The 19,553-nt window shown below is 40.6% G+C and overlaps 1 protein-coding gene and 1 long non-coding RNA gene across 8 annotated transcripts in view; one reads left to right on the top strand and one right to left on the bottom strand.

Annotated features, from left to right (window-relative positions):
* Positions 1 to 5,229: 5,229 nt before the first annotated feature.
* Positions 5,230 to 12,380, bottom strand: LOC144369977 (uncharacterized). Its single transcript, XR_013429857.1, has 3 exons — positions 12,250 to 12,380; positions 10,878 to 11,013; positions 5,230 to 5,384 (listed from the first exon to the last, which is right to left on the bottom strand). It is a non-coding gene; the product is annotated as an uncharacterized LOC144369977 (long non-coding RNA).
* Positions 11,620 to 19,553, top strand: part of Spire1 (spire type actin nucleation factor 1) — a 140,555-nt gene continuing 132,621 nt past the window's right edge. For 2 of the 7 annotated variants that reach the window (XM_078030472.1, XM_078030468.1), the window contains exon 1: positions 11,620 to 11,984. In XM_078030472.1, coding sequence (XP_077886598.1) covers positions 11,720 to 11,984 — 265 coding nt within the window. In that variant the 5' untranslated portion in view covers positions 11,620 to 11,719. Of the gene's footprint in view, positions 11,985 to 12,346; positions 12,483 to 19,553 lie in introns of those variants that run through there. The other 5 variants (XM_078030470.1, XM_078030469.1, XM_078030471.1 and 2 more) reach the window with 5 other exon arrangements.

Below are 19,553 nucleotides of genomic sequence, written 5' to 3'. Positions count from 1 at the left end.
GAGTCTGGCATTAATTAATATTTCTCTTTGAAGATAGTCTAATGACTTCAGTACATTTATTACTAGGATTCTCTTACTAATAATTTTTCTTAAGAATTAAATTTACCTTTGTATATTTAGCTGTTATAAGGTTGTTTATTAAAATTTTTTCGTGTAATGTGTTCTTTTTGACAATATGGATATTGACATAGTTCTCTATGTATTTATATATATATATTTACTTAGTAGAAAAATATGAGAAGCCCCAAAACCTCATTTTTCATTCTCAAGCATGAACCTGTTGAATAAAACTTACCTAAATCCAGTTCTAACTTATGGAAAACTCCAAGTGCCTTCAGAATTTTTTCTAGTATTTAGGTATACATCTTTAAATATGATCTGCAATATAATGGTTTCATACTTTCTACTTATGTATAGTATAGGAGTTGGATGATTTGCTTTTAACATGGACTTAATCTTTGTTAACAGTGAAAGTAAATACTTTCCAGAAGTCTATATTTGAGAAATTTTGAGGTTAAAGGCTGTATAAAATCTTAAAATAGCCAAAGAAACTAGATGTCATCCTAATTTGAAGAGCCACATCATATTGTTTTTACTCTGATAGAGTTAAAGCACAACTCACTTATAATCATTAATGTACTTAAATATTGGTATTGAATGTTGTTCAAAGTTTTCTTCTGAGGTTTGGTATGTTCTTTGAATTTTCATTTGGCTTATAATTGGATTTAGAACTAATTATGTAATACAAGTGTTAAAATAGTCAAGGGTTTTTAGAAGAAAAGGGAAGGGAGCTCTTAATTGGCAGCAGTTCAAATGTTGTGTTTATATGAAATGAAAGATTTATCTGATTCTATTGAATTTAGATTTGTAACCTAGATTCCATGTTTTTGAAAGTTAACTGGTTAGAGTTTTTGTTTTTGACATTTGACCAAAACTGAGTTTTAACTGCTTTTATATGTATGCTCTCTATTTTATAATGTAATTGGATATTTAATGGACTACAATATGGAATTTTGGATTTGAATAATAGGGCTTCCAGACAACAGAATTTATAGATTAATTATATGGAGATCCAGAGAATTAAGTTCTCTGCCTAGAGATATCTATCTCTAGTAGGAAATCAGGTCTAGAATTCCAGTTCTGACTTTTTTTTAGGTTTACTACTTTTTCTGTAACTCACTGCACAAATGTATGTTGTGTTTTTGTTTTGTGGCTGGGGATGGACCCCAGGCCTCATCGCATGCTAGGCAAGTACTCCACCACTGAGCCGCACCCCCAACCTCAGGTGTGCTTTTCTCTGTGTAGAGGTGGCATTGTTATGGCTAACTCACCATTTATTGTAGTTTAAAAAAATGTTCATAGACAGCTACTAACTTCTAAAAAATAAAATGCTGCTTGCCCCTCAGGCCACCATTCCAACTTTCTGCTTATAGGGTTTCTACCCCAAAGGTAGAAATACAAAAGGCATTTATGTCTATGGCACCTATATGTGACATAACAAAATTTATAATATGTTGTGTGTGAAGTCACCAGTGGGCCCAGAATTACCTTTTAGAGAGGATGACTTTGGAAAGCTGAAGCCCCACGATAGGCGACAGGGTGCCTGAAGTTACTTGTGGTGTGGCAGGTTAAGAAGGATTCTGCTGTTCGAATACTTGAGAGAGTGAATCAATGACTGAATACTGAAGCAGTGCTCACTAATGTGCATCCACAAACTATCTCAGTCATATTTAGTTTGTATTCTGAAAGAATTCTGAAATTCATTTACAAATTAGGTATAACTAACCAATTGTTACTTTCATATTTTCTTTGCCAAAATATATGGTGATAGAATGGTAGGCCCAAAATGAGGAGATGAGCATCAGAATTACAAATTATTTAATTTGAATATAAACAAAAATATTTGTTACTAATTCTTAAATTTTTGACCCCTTCACTGAGATTTATTTGCAAGCCATACGATTAATTTAAAGTGTATATTCAGTGGTTTGTAAGATAGTGAGATTGCAGTCATTACTCATTTTAGAACATATTTTGTCACCTCTAAAAGCAGCCCTGGACTTTTTTACTCAGTCCCCTATCTCCACATCCCTTTTAACTCCCAACACTAAGCACTAATTTACTCTCTATAGATCCTCCCTGTTGTGAACTTGCACATGAATGAAATGAAATAATACATAGTCTTTTGGGTCTGGCATCTTTTACTTGGTATAATGTTTTTAAGGTGCACCCAGCTTGGAGCATGTATCATGCTGCTTCGTTGCTTTTTTTTGAGTGACAACTCTTCTATTGTATGGAAGTTGGTATCTGGTTATTTTTACCTTTTGGCTGTTACGAATAATGCTCCTATAAATGTTTGGGTTATTATTGAATTGAAAGTGTTCTTAATATGAGGTAGGTAGAAGTCTCTTATTAAACAAGTGATTTATAAATGTTTTTTTCCCCATCTGTGGATTAGCTCTTCATTTTTGTGATGCTGTCCTTTGAAGTACAAAAGTTTTTAATTTTGATGAATTCCAGTATGTTTGTGATTCAAAGTTTTGGTGTCCTATCTAAGAATCCAATACAAGGCTGTGAAGATTTACCTGTTTTCTTTTTAGACCTTTGTAGTATTAACTCTCATACTTAGGTCTTCACACAATTAGGCAAACAAGTTTTCAGTTAATTTTGAATATGGTTTGAGATAAGGATCCATCTTCATTCTTTTGCATAAGCATACCCAATTCTAACAGCACTATTTTTTGAGACTCTTCTCTCTCCCTGTTCAATCGTCTTGTCACCCTCATTAAAAATTATTTGAGCCGGACGCGGTGGCATATGCCTATAATCCCAGCGACTTGGGAGGCCGAGGCAGGAGGATTGCAAGTTCAAAGCCAGCCTCAATAATGGTGAGGCACTAAGTAACTCAGTGAGACGCTGTCTCTAAATAAAATGTAAATTAGGGCTGAGGATGTGACTCAGTGGTAGAGTGCCCCTGAGTTCAATCACCTGTACGGAAAAAAAAAAAATTATTTGACCATTGACATACAGGTTTATTGCTAGACTTTCAATTCTATACCTAGTACCACACATTTGGATTACTGTTGCTTTTGTAGGTTCTGAAATTGCAAAGTGTGGTTCCCCCAACTTTGTTCTTTTTCAAGATTGTTTTGGCTATTCTGGGTCCCTTGCAGTTTCATATTAATTTTAGAAACAATGTCAATTTCTAGAAAAAGGCAGAAAGGACTGCCTTCGATTTGTGGATTATGTTGGGGAATAATTCCATCATAACCAAGTTAGGCCTTTTGATCTTTTGATTCGTAGACATGGAGTGATTTTACATTTATTCAGATCTTTCTTCAACAATGAGAATATTATTCCTATTTTTTCCCCTTTTGATGGTGTTATAAATGGAACTTTTATTTATTTTCTCTTTTTTGTAGTTTTGTGGCCAGAGCCTTGTGCATGCTAAGCAAGTGCTCTGTCACTAAGCTACGTCTCCAATCCTGGCATTGTTTTAATTTCAGATTGTTCACTAAAAGTATATAAAAACACAGTTGATTTTTGTATATTGATTATATATCCTGCAACCTAATGAACTTATTTATTAGTTCTAAAACTTTTTAATGGATTCTTTAGCATTGTCTTTACACATTGTCATGTCATCTACAAAAGAGATCATTTTACTTTCCAAGGCAGATGTCTTTTATAAGTTGTAGATGTACACATAACTATTTTTATGTGGTGCTAAGAATCAAACCCAGTACCTCACATTGGCTAGACAAGTGTTCTACCACTGAGCTACAACCACAGCCCTTAACGCCTCTTTTTTTTTTTTTAAATGAAAACAATACCTTTATTTTTATTTATTTATTTTTATGTGGTGCTGAGGATCAAACCCAGTGCCTCACATATGCCAGGCAAGTGTTCTACCACTGAGCCCCAGCCCCAGCCCCTTGATTCTTAAATGTTAAACCAACTTTAAGTTTCTGGGATAAACCATACTCGGTCATGGTGAAAATATGATATCTAACACTTGTATTTTGTTGTGTTTGGTTTGCTAGTATTTTGTTGAGAATTTCTGTGTATACATGAGATTTTGGTTTGTAGTTTACTTGTGTTGTCTTTGTCTAAATAAATTATAGCTTCAGAAAATGGGTTTGGAAGTATTGTTTACCTCTTCCTTTTTGAAAGAGTTTAAAAATATTATTGATTCTTAACTTTGGTAGAACTTAGAAACCCTCTGGGCCTGGGTTTTACTTTACAGGTAGTTTTTTTTATTATTATTAATCTATTCACTTGTTATAGTCTATCTAGATTATGGTATTTCGGAATTTGTCCGTTTTATCTAAGTTATCTAATTTTGGTGTACAGTTGTTTTATTTCTATAGTGTTAATGGTAATGTCCCTTCTTTAGTTCTGACTCTAGCAATTGGAGTCTTCTTTTTAGGGTTTTTTTTTTTTTTTTTTTTTTAGTACCTTGAATCCAGTGGTACTTCAACACTGAACTACATCCCCAGTCTTTTTTTTTTTTAGGGTCTCGCTAAATTGCCCAGATGGCCTAGAATTTACAAACACCTGGCTCAGCTTCCTGAGTCTCTAGGATTATGGGTGGTGGGGGTGTGTACCATGGCATCAGCCTGGGTCCTCTTCTCTCCCAGCCACTTGTTCAGTCTAGCTTAGGACAGCAATCATGTTAATCTTTTTGAAGAACCAGCTTTGAGTTTCCATTAATGTTTGTTTTTCTATTCCCTATTTAATTAATTTCCATTCTGACTTATTATTTCCTTTTTTTAGTGTAAGGTTAGGTTATTGGTTTGATATCTTCTTTCTTTAGATATTTACACATGTAAATTTTCCTCTAAGCATGATTTAGATGTTTTCCATAAGTTTTGTTATAGTGTTCTTCATTTCCATTCATCTTAAATTATTTTCTGACTTCCCTTTTGATTTCTACAACCTGTCAGCTATTTAGGAGTGTGTCGTTTACATGTATGTGTAAGTTTACCCAGTTTTTCCCCTGCTATTGATTTATACTTTTCATTCTACTGTGGTTGGAAAACTTACTCTGTTGCCATTACTTCAGTGCCTTGCTTTAGCTAAGGAAAGTTGGCCCAAGATTGATAACCCCACAACATAAATTAAAAATTGTCTGTTAAAATGAAAAAGAATACAATTTAGTCACCCCTGAAAATGACCATGCATAATTTTTGAAAGTACGACAGTTGAAGAATGACTACTAACCAAATCTCGCAAGGGAATCATTTTAATTCTATTAAAAATAACAGAATAAGAAAGTCTGCTTAAGCTTCGTGCGGTGGTGCACACCTGTAACCCAAGCATCTCAAAGGGCTGAGGCAGAAGGATCTGAAGTTCAAGGCCAGTCTTAGTGATTCAGTGGGACCCTGTTCAAAATTAAAAATAGAAAAGGCTATCTCAATGGTAAAAGCATCCCTAAGTTCAATCTCCAGTACCAAAAAAGAAAACAAGAAAGTGATGTTAGAAGAAAAATCACTGATAACGAAATCCGTAAATGAGAAGAGACCCCAAGGACACAGGACTTCCAGTTCACAGAGCAGTTCAGGGGAAAAATCTTTAAAAAGAACAGAAACCCATTTAAGCTTTCCACAAAAATGATTCCCCAGAGTTCAACCTAAAGGTATAAGAGTATTTTAAGCAAACTTTTTTTTTTTTTTTGTACCAGGGATTGAATCCAGGGGTACTTAACCACTGAGACACATCAGGAGCCCTTTATTTAGAGAACAGGGTCTTGTGGACTTGCACAGGGACTCACTAAGTTGCTGAGGCTGGCTTTGAACTCGATCCTGAGCTGCTTGGTATGCCACTGCACCTGAGGAATGAGCATGTGTAGTATAGCTCTATTAATGACCCTTCACTGAGAAGAGACCCCAAGGACACAGGACTTCCAGTCCACAGAGCAGTTCGGAAAAAACAACTTAAAAAAGAACAGAAACCCATTTAACCCTTCCACAAAAATCACCAAGGTGAGGCTAGCTAGAATGTGCTTTAACCATTGCTTATTAATTGAATTAAAGGGAAGCCATATTTTATGTTTGTTACATGCTGACCTTGGAAGAGAAAGAAGCCTCTCAGGGTCAAAGGAGAACACAAGAGTGAAGGACAGCTCCAGACCTCTGTATGTAGGGAAAAAAGACAACAGTTTTAAACAAGAAAGGTCTTTTTTTTTTTTTTTTTAAAAGATCAGCAAAAATTAGGCTGGGCACTATGGCACACAACTGTAATCCTAGCTGCTCAGAAGGCCTGGGGATTCAGCTCAGTAAGTGCCCCTGCGTTCAATCTCTGGTACCACACGCAGGCGAATTGGCAAATTAAATAGTGGAGGTTTGAAAAAAAAAATTTCATTTTGCTAATTTCAGACAAAAAATGGATTTGTTTAATTTACATAACTCTGAACTCTGGTTTCTTAAACTTGTCAAGAATTCTCCATTTTAAAACAATTATTGTCAAACACCAAACTCTTGATATGAAAAAGGGTATTTTTGTATTTTATATGACTCATATAAGATATTATATCTGGGTGTAGTGGCATGGGGTTGTAGTCCCAACTTCTTGGGAAGCTGAGGAGAAAGGATCACAAGTTCAAGACCAGCCTGGGCATCTTAATGAGGTCCACCTCAAAAAAGAGTAAGGTACTGCTTGTCTTCACTTTTTAAATCTGATGGGAATTATGGCTAAAAAAGGAGGGTCTAGAAATTTTGTTATAGGGAGTATATTTGAATAACCTCTGGAACTAACAGAAACTTAGGTTAAGTCATTTTACCTTTGTAGACTCCAAATCCTATCTGCATTAAAATAGTAATTTGGCCTAAAATTTGGATCCATGTGAACTTCCCCAGATTGAATCTTTCTAATTAGTTGAAGCTAATAATTCTACTTACATCATACTCAGAATATCATATTGGTTTTAAAATAATTGTTTCACTATTAAGAAGGTGAAAGCCATTGCTTGGCTTAGTCTTTTCTAGTCTTCATGAATGTACTCATATTCTGTTTGTTTTACCTTATTTCTCTACTTTCCCTCAATTTTTATCAAAAGGTACATCACTCCCTTTGGGATAGGTTAAGTAAATTATAAATAATATTAGATTTTATAGAATGAAAATGTAGAAAACATTGGTTTAGGATATTACTTAAAGAGCACTACTGGATATTTTCTAGATACTTTCCAGATAAATATATTTTCCATAAGAAAGGAAAAGTTAATTCTCTACAAGATTAGAGACCAGAAGAAGCCAATTTTGTTGTGTTCTTATTGGGTCTATGTACTTTTAATTGTGGGGATAAGGTCACATGTTGGTTTGCATGCTGATTTTAAAGATCATTGATTACTATTCAACCTGATTACAAGACATCAGTTTCAAATTGTACTTTAGGATTGTTCATGGAATTAGGCCTGCCTGTGGAGTGATAATTTACAGTCCTTTGATGGGGATGAAATTAGTAGATACTGCTGAAGAGGTTGACTTCAGAGAAGACTGCTACAGGGACACTTTCATGCCAGTGAAAAACCCCATCAAGGGAGGATGGCATCATTGCAGGATTTCAGTTAAAGTATTTTCAAATACCAAAAGTTTAGCTGGGTGCAGTGGTGCACTCCTGTAATCCAGCAGCTCAGGAGGCTGAGACAGGATTACAAGCTGGAGACCAGCCTCAGAACTTAATGAGGCCCTAAGCAACATAGTGAGACCCTGTTTCAATATAAAAAATTAAAAGGGCTGGGGATGTAGTTCAGTGGTAAAGTGCCCCCCACCCCCGCTTCAGTCTCCAGTATCAAAAACAAAACAAATAACAATAACAAAAATCTAGTCATATTGGTATACACAAATTTTAAGGCATCTGCCTTTTATGTTCTTAGCCTTGGTGTAATGAGAAATAAGTGTCAGCACTTTTTGTTGCTCTTTGCAAGTGGCAGAGAGAACTGAGCTGGTCAAGAGGCCTGGATCCCATTCCCATCTTTTTCATTTACTAGTTCTCTATTTTTTTCCTGTTGACTGTATTTTCTCCCCTATAACACAGGGATAATAATATCTGACCCTACAAGTTATATCACTAAAGAAAGCACTTTGAAAGTATAAAAAAATCACTAGAAATTTATAAGGTATTATAATGACAAGGAATGAAAATTTAGGTTGCAACACTGAAAAAATATGCTGTCCTATTTTTTTTTTCCCTTTTTGGTGCACTTTTCTAGGTGAATGTGCCTCTTAGGAGCAATTGCCTGGAAGTGTCTGGGATAAGCTTGGGCTGCACAGACAGGTGTGCTCCCTGAAGGCCGTGCTCCCTGAAAGACTCAGCAGCTCAGCCAGCACATCCGGAATGTGAAGCATGAAGTACATTTATTCTGCAAAAATGATAAGTAATGTAAGAAAAAATGTCAAGGATTCCATTTTTTAATAAACAACAAAAGCAATGAAAACAAATCATTTTTGGAGCAATATGCCGTCGTTTTTCACAGACCTCTCAACACTGAAAAAGACATTTAGAGGTTGATTTGAATTGTCCAGACATTTCAACCACATAGTACAATTTTTAGAAGTTGAAGTCATAGAATGACCATGATATCAGGGTTGCGACTTAGCTCAGTGGTAGAGCACTACCATGCTGGAAGTCCAGGGTTCATTTGCCTAGCATATGTTAGGCACTGGGTTCAATCCTCAGCACCACGCAAAAATAAAGTCATTGTGTCTGTCTACAACTAAAATAATAAGAAAAGAAATCAATGATAGGGGATGGGATTGTGGCTCAGTGGTAGAGCCTTGGCATGTGTGAGGCCCTGGGTTGGATTCTCAGCACCATATTAAAATAAATAAAGGTCCACTGACAACTAAAAAAAAAAAAAGTCAATGACAAATGACAAATTGGGCCAAATATCCTGAACACAAAAGTATTTGAATCTTTGAAATTCAACTGAAAGTGAAAAAGAGGAAAAGTGCTAACTAATTCCACAGGATACCTTGAACTCCACTGATAATGTATCAACCTCTGGTAGCCTTTGAGGGGCCAGCAGTCACTTTTGAAGACTCTTGTGATGATGGTGGGGCTTTCAAAGGGTACTGAAAGTCATATAAAAGAATTATGCTGCCTTTGTACAGAAAATTTCAAATATTCAGCCTATATAAAATAAAATCACTGATTTTTCAAGATTTTCCTTCTGTGTAGAAATGGAACATCAAGCAACATTCTAGCTCTCATCTTGCCTCAACTTAATGACATATAAGCTCACAAAGGCAAAAGATTTACTTTAAATTGTGGTATAGCCATGAATTTGCACAGGGCACATGCACAAGTGGGCGCACATGCATATACACATACGTCTTTCCATTGTATATATACCCCTATGACTCAGTGCCATTATGTTTTTCCCTTCCAAAATATTTTTAAAATTATCCCTTAGGAAAGGAAAAAAATCTTAGTGTTACAAATTTGTTTTTAAGAAGACACCTTTTAAAGATCAAGCTTAACATTAAATTTGGATTTTTCATTTCTACTCCTCCTTTCCCTCATTGTTACCTTTAGGTGGATATTTATTTACTACTCATGCCTGATACTTAGTAGCAAGCTCCTGGATTGCTCAGCTGATTAATTCATTTCAGTTATTTCTTGGGAGTAAAGCAAGGACACAAGTGTTTTTGGCTATAGTTATCCAAATGCAGTGGGGCAGCAATATCCCACAAAGCCAGAAGATGGTGGTGCTGTCCACAAAAATAGACCATGTCACTCTATTGTTCAATCTATTTTAAGCCCCGATGTATTTACAAAATCCTTATAGAATCTAAACTTTCAAAATAGCAAAATTTGAGAATGTTTGAGCATGATTTTAATCATAGTCTTACACATAAGGAATCAAAGCTCTTTGCCTATGAGGGTGTGTTCACATATAAATACTGCATTTTTACGAAGGAGATTATGAACCCATAATTAAGTGGTACTACCTTTTAAAAAGATCTATTTTACTTTTTTTTTTTAATTTATTTTTTAGTTATCGGGGATACAACATCTTTGTATGTGGTGCTGAGGATCGAACCTGGGCCGCACGCATGCCAGGAGGGCGCGCTACCGCTTGAGCCACATCCCCAGCCCATATTTTGCTATTTTTGAACTGAGGATTGAACCCAGGGCTACTTAACAAGTGAACCACATCCCCACCCCTTTTTATTTTTGAGACAGGGTTTCCACTAAGCTACTTGGGTCCTCCCTAAATTTCTGAGGCCTATCTTGAACTTGCAATCCTCCTGCCTCAGCAGGAGGTGCACCACCATGCCCAGATGTATGTCTTTAAGTGAAATTATAATAAGGTGCCTAAGGAGCCCCCACCCCTTAGACATCTTAGACATTAACAATAAGCAGCTGTGATTTTTTTTCTGCAAGATGTAATGTTTAGCATGAGGTTTTTAATATTGCACATAAAATGGTAGTTCCTATAAATTTCTTACTTGGTTGATGTTTTCAACTCTGAGGTATTTCACACAAGACTAGCCTTAGAAGTAACTCATTTACCAACGGGTGATTTCTTTTTTCTTTTTTTTTTTAAAATACTTATTTTTTAGTTGTACACAATATCTTTTATTTTGTTTATATAATTTTTATGTGGTGTTGAGGATCGAACCCAGGGTTCTGGCGCATGCCAGGCGAGGCTCTACTGCTGAGCCACAACCCCAGCCACTCCATGGGCGATTTCTTTACTTAAGAATTACTTTTTATTGCTTGTTTAGCGGGTTACGTGAGGCCCGGGAGTAATTTCCTGCATTCTGTGGCTAATTGCTTTGGGCTGAGCTTGCCACTGTGCTGTCCATTCCCTGTCCTGTGAGCAGACTGGGTTAGGTGGGTGATGACGCGTGTGGTTATGGAGACATTACCGTAGAGAGGGGGCTGTTCTGATGTTACCCATGATCTGAAAGGACACTGAAATAGTCATCTGCAAATGACGGCCACGTCCCAGGTCTTGATCTAGGCGACTGGAAAGAGTCAAGGAGGGACATCAGGATCCTTGACCTTAACGAAGATGAGAAAGGAAGATGCACAATAAAAATCTAAAAACCAGTAGAGCAGGGTGCGTGGAGAGTACGGAGTGGATGGTCAGGAGAGGGGGGGGCCGGGCCGCGGGGATTCCCTGCAGGCCGGGCTCGGGTTCCTGAGGAGAATTTCTGCAATCCTGTTCCCGGGGCGGGTCAGTGACAGCGACGACCTGCTTTCTCGGCAAGGTGGCCTCGCGGCTGGCTTGCTCCCGCAGCGCGGCGGCAGGCGGGGAACACCGGCCGTGCCCACCTCCGCGGGTCGCCCCGGGCTGAGCGCCACGCCCCCGGCGCGCCGCTCCCCCCCCCCCCGCACGTCCTGCCGCCCGCCCCGCCGCGCGCTCCGCTCCCTCCCTCAGCCGCGCATCCTCAGCTCGGCCGCGCGGGGCTTGGGCCGCGGCCCCTCCCCAACCGCGCCGGCGCCCCCGCGCACGCCCTCCGCCGGCGGCGTCCCCGCCCGCGAGGCTCCGGGGCACGCCGGGCGGGGCAAGAGGACGCCAGCGCCGCCGACCGGCCTCTCGGAGCCGCCGCGGCGCCGGCCGCCTCGCTCGCCCACGCCGCCCGGCCCTCGGGTCCCGCGCCTGGGCGGCGCGCGCGGCCGGGTGGGGCGCGGCTCGGGCGGAGGCGCGCGGGGACGATGCCGCGGAGCTGAGCGGACGCGGCAGCGGCGCGGCGCCCTCCGCGGGATGGCGCAGGCGGCTGGCGGCGAGGGCCCGGCCGAGCCCGCGGCCGCGGCGGGCCCGCCGGAGGCGCTGAGCCTGGAGGAGATCCTGCGGCTGTACGGGCAGCCCATCAACGAGGAGCAGGCGTGGGCCGTGTGCTACCAGTGCTGCGGCTCGCTGCGGGCCGCCCGCCGGGCCCCGCGCCGCGTGCGCTCGGCCGCGCAGGTCCGCGTCTGCAGGGACGGCGCCGTCACGCTGGCGCCCGGAGACGAGGGCCCGGCGGCTGCAGGTGAGCCGGGCGGAGGGCGGGCGAGCCGGGCGGAGGGCGCGGAGGGCGGGCGGCGAGCGAGCCCGGCCGAGGGTGGCGAGCGGAGGGCGGCAGGCGGGGGCGGGGGGGCCGGGAGGGCGCCCTGCGCTGGGGGCTGCGGGCCGGCGGGCCTCCCCTCCGCGGCCGCTCGCCCTGTCGGCGGGGAGCTCAGAGCCCCGCGCCCCGCGGCCCCGCGCAGAAGGCGGTCCGCACGCACCGGCCCTCGGTGACCGCGCGCGGTGGTTACCGAGCCGTAGAGGTCTCAGCCGGGAGGAGGCTGCGGTGTGGAGAGACACTCAGGACTGCAGGGCTCCTGGAAGCCGCGGACGTGGTTTGCCGGTGTTGGGTTTTGCCGAGATGACAAACAGGCTCCTCAGTAAAGACTTGACTGAATGTTGAGGGCAGAGGGGAAACGGGTCGGCCACCCATTGTCTAGTGTCAACCAACCTGCACCTACTGGGGACCGAGAGGAGGTTGGCGGTATGTTTCTCCTGCCAGTTTTTATCTAATTTCGTTTTTTGAGAGGCAGGTCTATTAAAACATGGGAAAACAACCCACCTTCGACTTTGAGAAAGTTGATGGAAATGTCAAAATGCTTAACGTGAAAGATGTAATTCAGAATTAGTCTGTAAAAATGGCATTCAGTGAAAATCCTTTTCTAAATTAAAAACATTCAAGATTATAGTTATTCTTTTAGTCCTACCAGAACATTTCTCTTTCTGTGTGTGTGTGTGTATGTGTGTGTGTGTTAAACCCATTTTTATTTATTTAAAGTCAGCTTCTAATTTTTTAAACTGATTTGTCCTCCAGTTGCACATATTTTTGAGGTACCATGTGATGTATCCACACGCGCATACATTGTGTTATTTAAAGCCAGCCTTTTGAAGATTCTTTTGAGATTATATTTCAGATTTTCTGGATCTGATGTATCTGTTGTGTCTGGACTTGGACTCAGTTGTAAATACTACCTGCAGTTATCATTTATTTAGAGTATTAAGATGGAATGAAAAGATACCTTTTTGAAAGGATAGTGAAGCTATGCCTGTCTTTGAATATTTAATCATGATGCTTAGAAGTGATGAGTAATTTGGCACTGGGCATCCTTGTGTAAGTTCTAGTTTTAAGGAAAAATTGTGTTTATACAACATGCATTGTAAGAAACATTTTTCCTCTTGTATTTAGTGTGATTATATGTGGTTAATAATCAGCATTGTTTACATTTTCAAATGTTATACATTGAGTTATTTTCTAAATGGAGGCTTAGGGAGTCCATCTACTTGCTGAAAGTCATACTGGGAATTCTGAATTTAATCCAAGTCTTTTTAACCTCTACTCTTTGTAGTACTGTCGAATGACAGATTTGGTTTGATTGCTTTCCTTTGTAGCTGAATGACCTTGAATAAGTTCTGTAACCCTCTTGTATCCAGCCTTCTGTATAAAAGCATAATACATGTCTTTTTTTTTCTTTTCCCTTATCCAGGAAAGGTTTAAGTGAAATAATATATCTAAAGTGCCTGACACTTTTTTACCCTATCCCCTGATCCTTTCATACCACAACAGTGCCTGTAGTTAAGCTGTTTTTTATTTCTACTCAGAATTGAAACAGATGTCTAAGGGCCATTTTTCTTTTTGGTGCCAGGGGTTGAACCCATGGCTTTGCCATGCTAGGCAGGTGCTCTACCACTGAGCTACACCCCCAACCCCTAGGCAAGGGTTTCTCAGCTGAATAGTTATTTTTGGCTGAATAGTTCTTTCTGTGGAGGCCTCCTGTGTAGCATCTTGGGTTTCTACCACTGGATGCCAGTAAGCCCTATTTGTGACAATAAAAAGCCTACAGACATTGCCAACTATTTCCTGAGGACAAAATTATCCCCTGTTGAAGGTTACAGATGTGCCCAGGAGTGTGTTCATGTGTAGCAGTGGATACTGGTGGTAGTCCTTAGGTGAGCACACCTTTCAGTTTGCTGAGCTGAACAAATGGTGGCATTGCTTCTTGCTGATATCATCCCAGTTAGCCCCATCAGAAGAAAGAGAACCTCATAAGCTTTACCACCTTGTTTGGGGGCTGAATGTAGTAATAATTGACTTTAGTTCTGTTTTACTTTTTTTTTGTGTGGTGCTGGAGATTCAACATGTGGCCTCAGGCATACTAGGCAAGGGCTCAACCCCTGTGCTTCACTCCTAGACCAGTTCTTTTAAAGAGAGTGATCCTCCCTCAGCATTGAGGGAGTTTGGTTCCAGATCTCCTGCAAATACCCAAATCCTTGGACTGGAATGGTGCTTGCATGTGACTTTAGCACATCTTCTATAAATTGCTTTTGATACTTAGCATTATGTGGCAACCCACAGATACTGAGGGCTGACTCTGCAGATCCATCCCAGAACAGTCCCATTTAGCTTGGATAAAACAAATAGGAGTACATTATAGGAGAAATAGAAAATGACGAAAATTGTCCAAGGCATAGCAGTGAGACACATTGAAAGGAAGAACAAGTGATCTTATTTAGCATTCAGATATATCTCAGAGCAGTGTGGTATAAAACTGAGGGAGATAAGGAAAAGGGAAATTGTGGATTGTAAAACCAGCAGTGTGTTTTATGAAGTGTTTCTGTGATGACAGGAGGCTAGATTGCCTGGAATCAGGAGGTTTATGATTCTTCTTAGGTAGTTTATGTAACATTCTTATCTTCCCCAATGTTCAAGCAGTTGTGCTCATCAGACCTTATTGTGGGGAGAGTTTCTTAGGTGCAGAGTGAAGTTTTCATTTTCACATGCTGACAGTCAAGGACCTAAGGATATGGGTTCTGGGTACTCACGAGGAAACCTAACTGGCACTTAGAGTGCACTTTGGTATGTTTAGGAAGTAGTAACTGATGAAATTGAGGTAATATTCTAGATCTTAAAAGATTAAAACATTTGTTTTTCTGGAATGCCACAAATATTTACTAATAGCATAATATTAGAAATTAGAATCATGCATGGGCTGTCAGCCTTCAGGACTTTAACACATTAAATGACAGCAGTCATTTATTTAAAAATTTTATTTCACTTTTTTAAATATGCCTTTAGTTTTGGTTGTGTAAAGAACATTTTAAAAATTATGGTCACATCTTGATTTTAAATAACCTTAAGGTTAGTAATAGGTTTTCCTGGGAGGAACAATGAAGGCTGTGTGCACACTAATAAAGACATCCCTTGAGAATGGTTTCTTGGTGTAGGGAACATTCAGGCTTTGTTTGGGATTTGAAAAGAGGATATGATCAGTCAGCTTGTCAGCAAGGTTCTTGCTAATTTATTGGTGAGAATGGTGTTGGAATAATATCCCATTGGATTTTTTTTTTAATATATTTTTTTTAATTTTTTAGTTCTCGGCAGACACAACATCTTTGTTGGTATGTGGTGCTGAGGATCGAACCTGGGCTGCACACATGCCAGGCGAGCGCGCTACCACTTGAGCCACATCCCCAGCCCCCCATTGGATTTTAAAGAGAAAATATTTGTGGAGAAGGTGGACGTAATGAAAACATGTTTAAAAACAATTTTGTCCATTCTCGTTTTATTTCTTGTGTGATTGAATCCTGGCCATTAAATGAAAAGAACATGTGTGTGAGTCCAGGGCAGGTGTTGGGGGTTAATGGTGAGATTAAGTGCTGGTAAATGCCTGATCGGTTACAGGAATAGGTAAGACTCATCTTCTGTACGGTGGGTTTCTACTATATGCAAGTGGTGTTCTAGTTTTCATGGGTTATTTAAACATAAAAAGTTGTAGTCATTGAACAGGAGAAAATAAAACCTAAACAGAGTGGTAAATTTACCATGAAGTTAAATGAGACCTTAAACTTCAAGCCCCTTTATTTACCCAGGCCCCTCCCAGTTCATTTGCAAAACTAAATCATGATCAGATAAGATCAAAGTCACTCTCAGTGTCACCTTCCAACATACTTTCACTTAGATTGTGTGGTCACATGCGCTTTGTTGAGAGATTCTGAAAGAGCACATGATTTCTGTCTTTTTTTCTGTCTCATGCAAAGGGAAACAAGAAGTTATATTCAGGTGTTGGTGCTTCAGTAACTTGGGGGTCTGTCAAGAAAGCATTAGTCTCGCTATAAGTTTTGACTGAATGAGAACAATCATTGATCTTCCAAGGGTCATGTGTTGGTTGGTGAGAGCCCTGGGTGAGCTCAACTGTAAGGTCACAGGTTCTGCAGGCAGCAGTTCCCATCCCTTTTCCTTAGGGATGTCATGAGGCTCTATCTGTAGTTCCACTTGCTTCTTGTTGTCCAAGTGGAACACAAGAAAAGGGTCTCTTTCAAGTATTTAAAAGGATGAAGGAAATACTATTTGTTACCTGTCCCCCCAAAAACAACGTCAACAACAATAACAACAACAACAGTTTTATTTTGGACAGAATTTTAAGTTTACAGAAAAGTACAGTGATAATTCAGAGAATTCCATGTGCCCCTCACCCACTTCCTGTGGTGCTAGCATCTTACATCCTCGAGGCACCTCTGTCAGAACTGCATGAAGGCCAGCAGTGGTATACTACTGTTTCCCTGAGCTCCTTACGTGCCTTGGGTTCCCCCAAGTTTTCTGCCTCTTTCCTCTGTAGAAATCCTGCCCAGGATGTTTTCCTGCAGTTAGTCGTACTGCTTGTTCTGTTTTGGTCTGTGACAGTTTCTTGGTGAAGTGTCCCTCCATTTGGGAGTGTCTAGTGCTGGAAGAGAATTCCAGAGGAGAAGGGCTCTTCTCAGGTGGTGCTGGGGCCTGGAATGTCAACCTTGACACTTAGTTAAGCAAGTTTTTTCCCGGTTTCTCTGCCAAGTTATTGTTTTCACCTTTTCTGTGCTCTTGTTTAGAAATGGGATGCTAAGTCCAGCCTTATTCAGAAAGAGGGCCAGGTGAGATTGTCCCCTTCCCCCATTTACTTATTGATCCAGTCACCTATTTTCATCAGTCTGGATTTCCACATATTTTGTACTTTGGTCATTATCCACTTACACTCTTTTGCTGCTCAGATAGTTCTAGCTGTTGCCACGGTGGCTCTCCTTTGGGGTGGCCACTTGCCTTTTACCCTTCAGCCATCCTTTTTGGTGGCACACATCCTTGCTTTTTGGCACTGCAGGGTGTTTTGAGTCTCATGTTGTGTATTTCCTGCCCAGGCATTGGCTGAACCTCTAAGGAGCTGTGATTCCTTGGCTGGGAACAGGTGGACCCCAAAAGCTGAGCCCCCGCTATGCTTGCTGCTGCTCCAGTTTTTGTTTTAATGTAGGAGAATTGCAGTGTTAGCTTCATTCCTTCTGGTGCTCATACTGCTAGGTTTGGGGTTTCTTGCTGGTGTTCTGCTTCTGCTGGAAGCCACTGTCCTTTCCTTTGCTTAGCAGGTATTTACTGGATACTACAGAGCCAGGCTGAGTAGGGAGGGTGACAGCAGGCTGTGTGTCAGAGGGAGAAATGCCTGGGAGCTTGAAGCCAGAGAAGCCTTTGCTGGGATGTTGAAATAGACTCTTGGCGCTCAGGGGAGGCTGCCTGGGTGTAGTGGGCAAGCATTCATTGACTGAGGTGTGAGGATGGTCAAGAAATGGTTTGGGAAATCTCAAGGTCATTGGCCTCCCTCTTTCAAGCAGCTGTGGAGACTGGACTGATGGTGTCCCTAAAACAGTAGCATAACCATCTAAGTGATAGCCAGTCAGCCACATTTGAAATGGTTCCCTGTTTGCAAATGTGCGCTTTCATTAGGGCTCTCAAGTGCAATGTGTAGGTACAATACACTCCTTGTGGTGTGCAGATCTGCTCTTGGAACATCTTACATAGACAAAAGAGATGAAAACAGTGTGGTCAGGCACAGCGTTGGCTGAGTATTTCAGATTGCTAGCTGGGATCATATTTACTTTAGGAATGTGAAAAACACTGATACATAGCATATAAAGTGATGCAAGTTAGTTGGGAAAGGTCACAGTATTTTCTCCAGTGCTAATTCTGTGTGGTTACTTTGGTGGCACAGCCAGACAGGGTTTGCTTTTTCCTGCTTTGACTCCACTGGGGCCACCTGATGCAGCCTTTGCTGCTCGAAAGCCAGTGCCCCCCTGGCTGGCGTCCTGTGCATTCTCAAGTGTGTGAAGGGAGGATGTTCCCTGACACCTTGCTTGTTTTGTTGCTGGCATTATCTCATTCAAATTCCTCACCAGATTTTTAACCAGTTCAAGTGCATTTCATCGTATAGTTTGAATCATCTAGTTGAGCAGGTGGTGGGCTGATAACCAAGTACTATAAGGATCTCTTAACAGACTTTTTTTTTTTTGTTGGTGTGCATGTTGTATATATTTGAAGATAAATAATTGGCCACTTCTAACTAAAAAACATTTTTTTTTTCACATTTCTTACTCAGAACTTATTTCTTGGGCTTCTTGGGCTTTTTCCGTTTTTTTCCTGCAATATTTTTTGAAAAATAAATACATAAATACAGGGAAGTGCCCAAGTCATTAGTAATACAACCATGTAAATACCAACCCAGTAAGAACCACACTCAGCATACAAAACAGGACCAGACCAGACCAGACCAGACCAAATCAGAGCAAGAAAGAGGACACCACCAGTCACCCAGAGCCCTCAGCTCAGCTAATCATTGTCTTAGTTTTTGTCACCAGAGATTGGATTTGCTTGATTCAGAATCTTACATTGTGCTTATGTCTGCTTTTTGAAAATCTTTTTCTTTTGTTTGGTGCTGGGGATGGAACCGAGGACCTGGCCTGCTTGGCATGGACTCCATCACCAAGCAGTACTCCCAGTTGGTCTGGCTTTTTGTGTGTGTGTGTGTGTGTAGTGCTGGGGTTGAACTCAGGGCCTTACACATGTGAGGCAAGCCCTCTACCAACTAAGCTACATCTCCGCAGCCCCTCTGTGTGACTTCTTTTAATCAACTTTGCATTCATGACTTACATTATTTGTTGCATGGTATTCAACTATATGACAATACCTGAATTGTTGTATCCATTCTGCTGTTGACGTGCATTATGAATAGTTTGGAATTTTTTAGTTGTTTCAAGCACTGCTGTAAACACTGCTGAATTACTAATATTTGGCTTTTAAAAAAATCTGCCCTTATTTTTTTTCTATTTGTCCCACCTGCTCTGTATACATTTTTTCATTCTCTTTATGAATATTTTTAAAAATTATTAAAATTTTCTTCTTCATTGTAATATTCCATTTTTTTCTTGTAGTTGCCTTACAACATGCATTATTGACTTATTAAATCTCACATAAATTGTTGTATTACTTTCTGTGTAATGCAAAGACCTTAGAGCATTAACTCTGTATTTTAGTTAATATATTTAATTAATTAATTTGTTTATTTTGGTATTGAGGATTAAACCCAGGAGTGCTTAACCACTGAGATATATTCCCAGTACCCCCCTTTTAAAAAATATTTTGAAATAGGGTTTTGCTAAGTTTGCTTAGGACCTTGCTAAGTTGCTTGAACTTGCGATCCTCCTGCTCCAGTCTCCTGAGCCCCTGGGTTTATAGGTGTGAGCCACTGTGCCCAACAGTTCATAT

The sequence above is a fragment of the Ictidomys tridecemlineatus genome, chromosome 13 (assembly GCF_052094955.1).
Source record: "Ictidomys tridecemlineatus isolate mIctTri1 chromosome 13, mIctTri1.hap1, whole genome shotgun sequence".
Lineage (NCBI taxonomy): Eukaryota > Metazoa > Chordata > Mammalia > Rodentia > Sciuridae > Ictidomys > Ictidomys tridecemlineatus.
The sequence above is the reverse complement of the archived record's forward strand: the minus strand, read 5'-3'. Positions and strand labels throughout refer to the sequence as shown.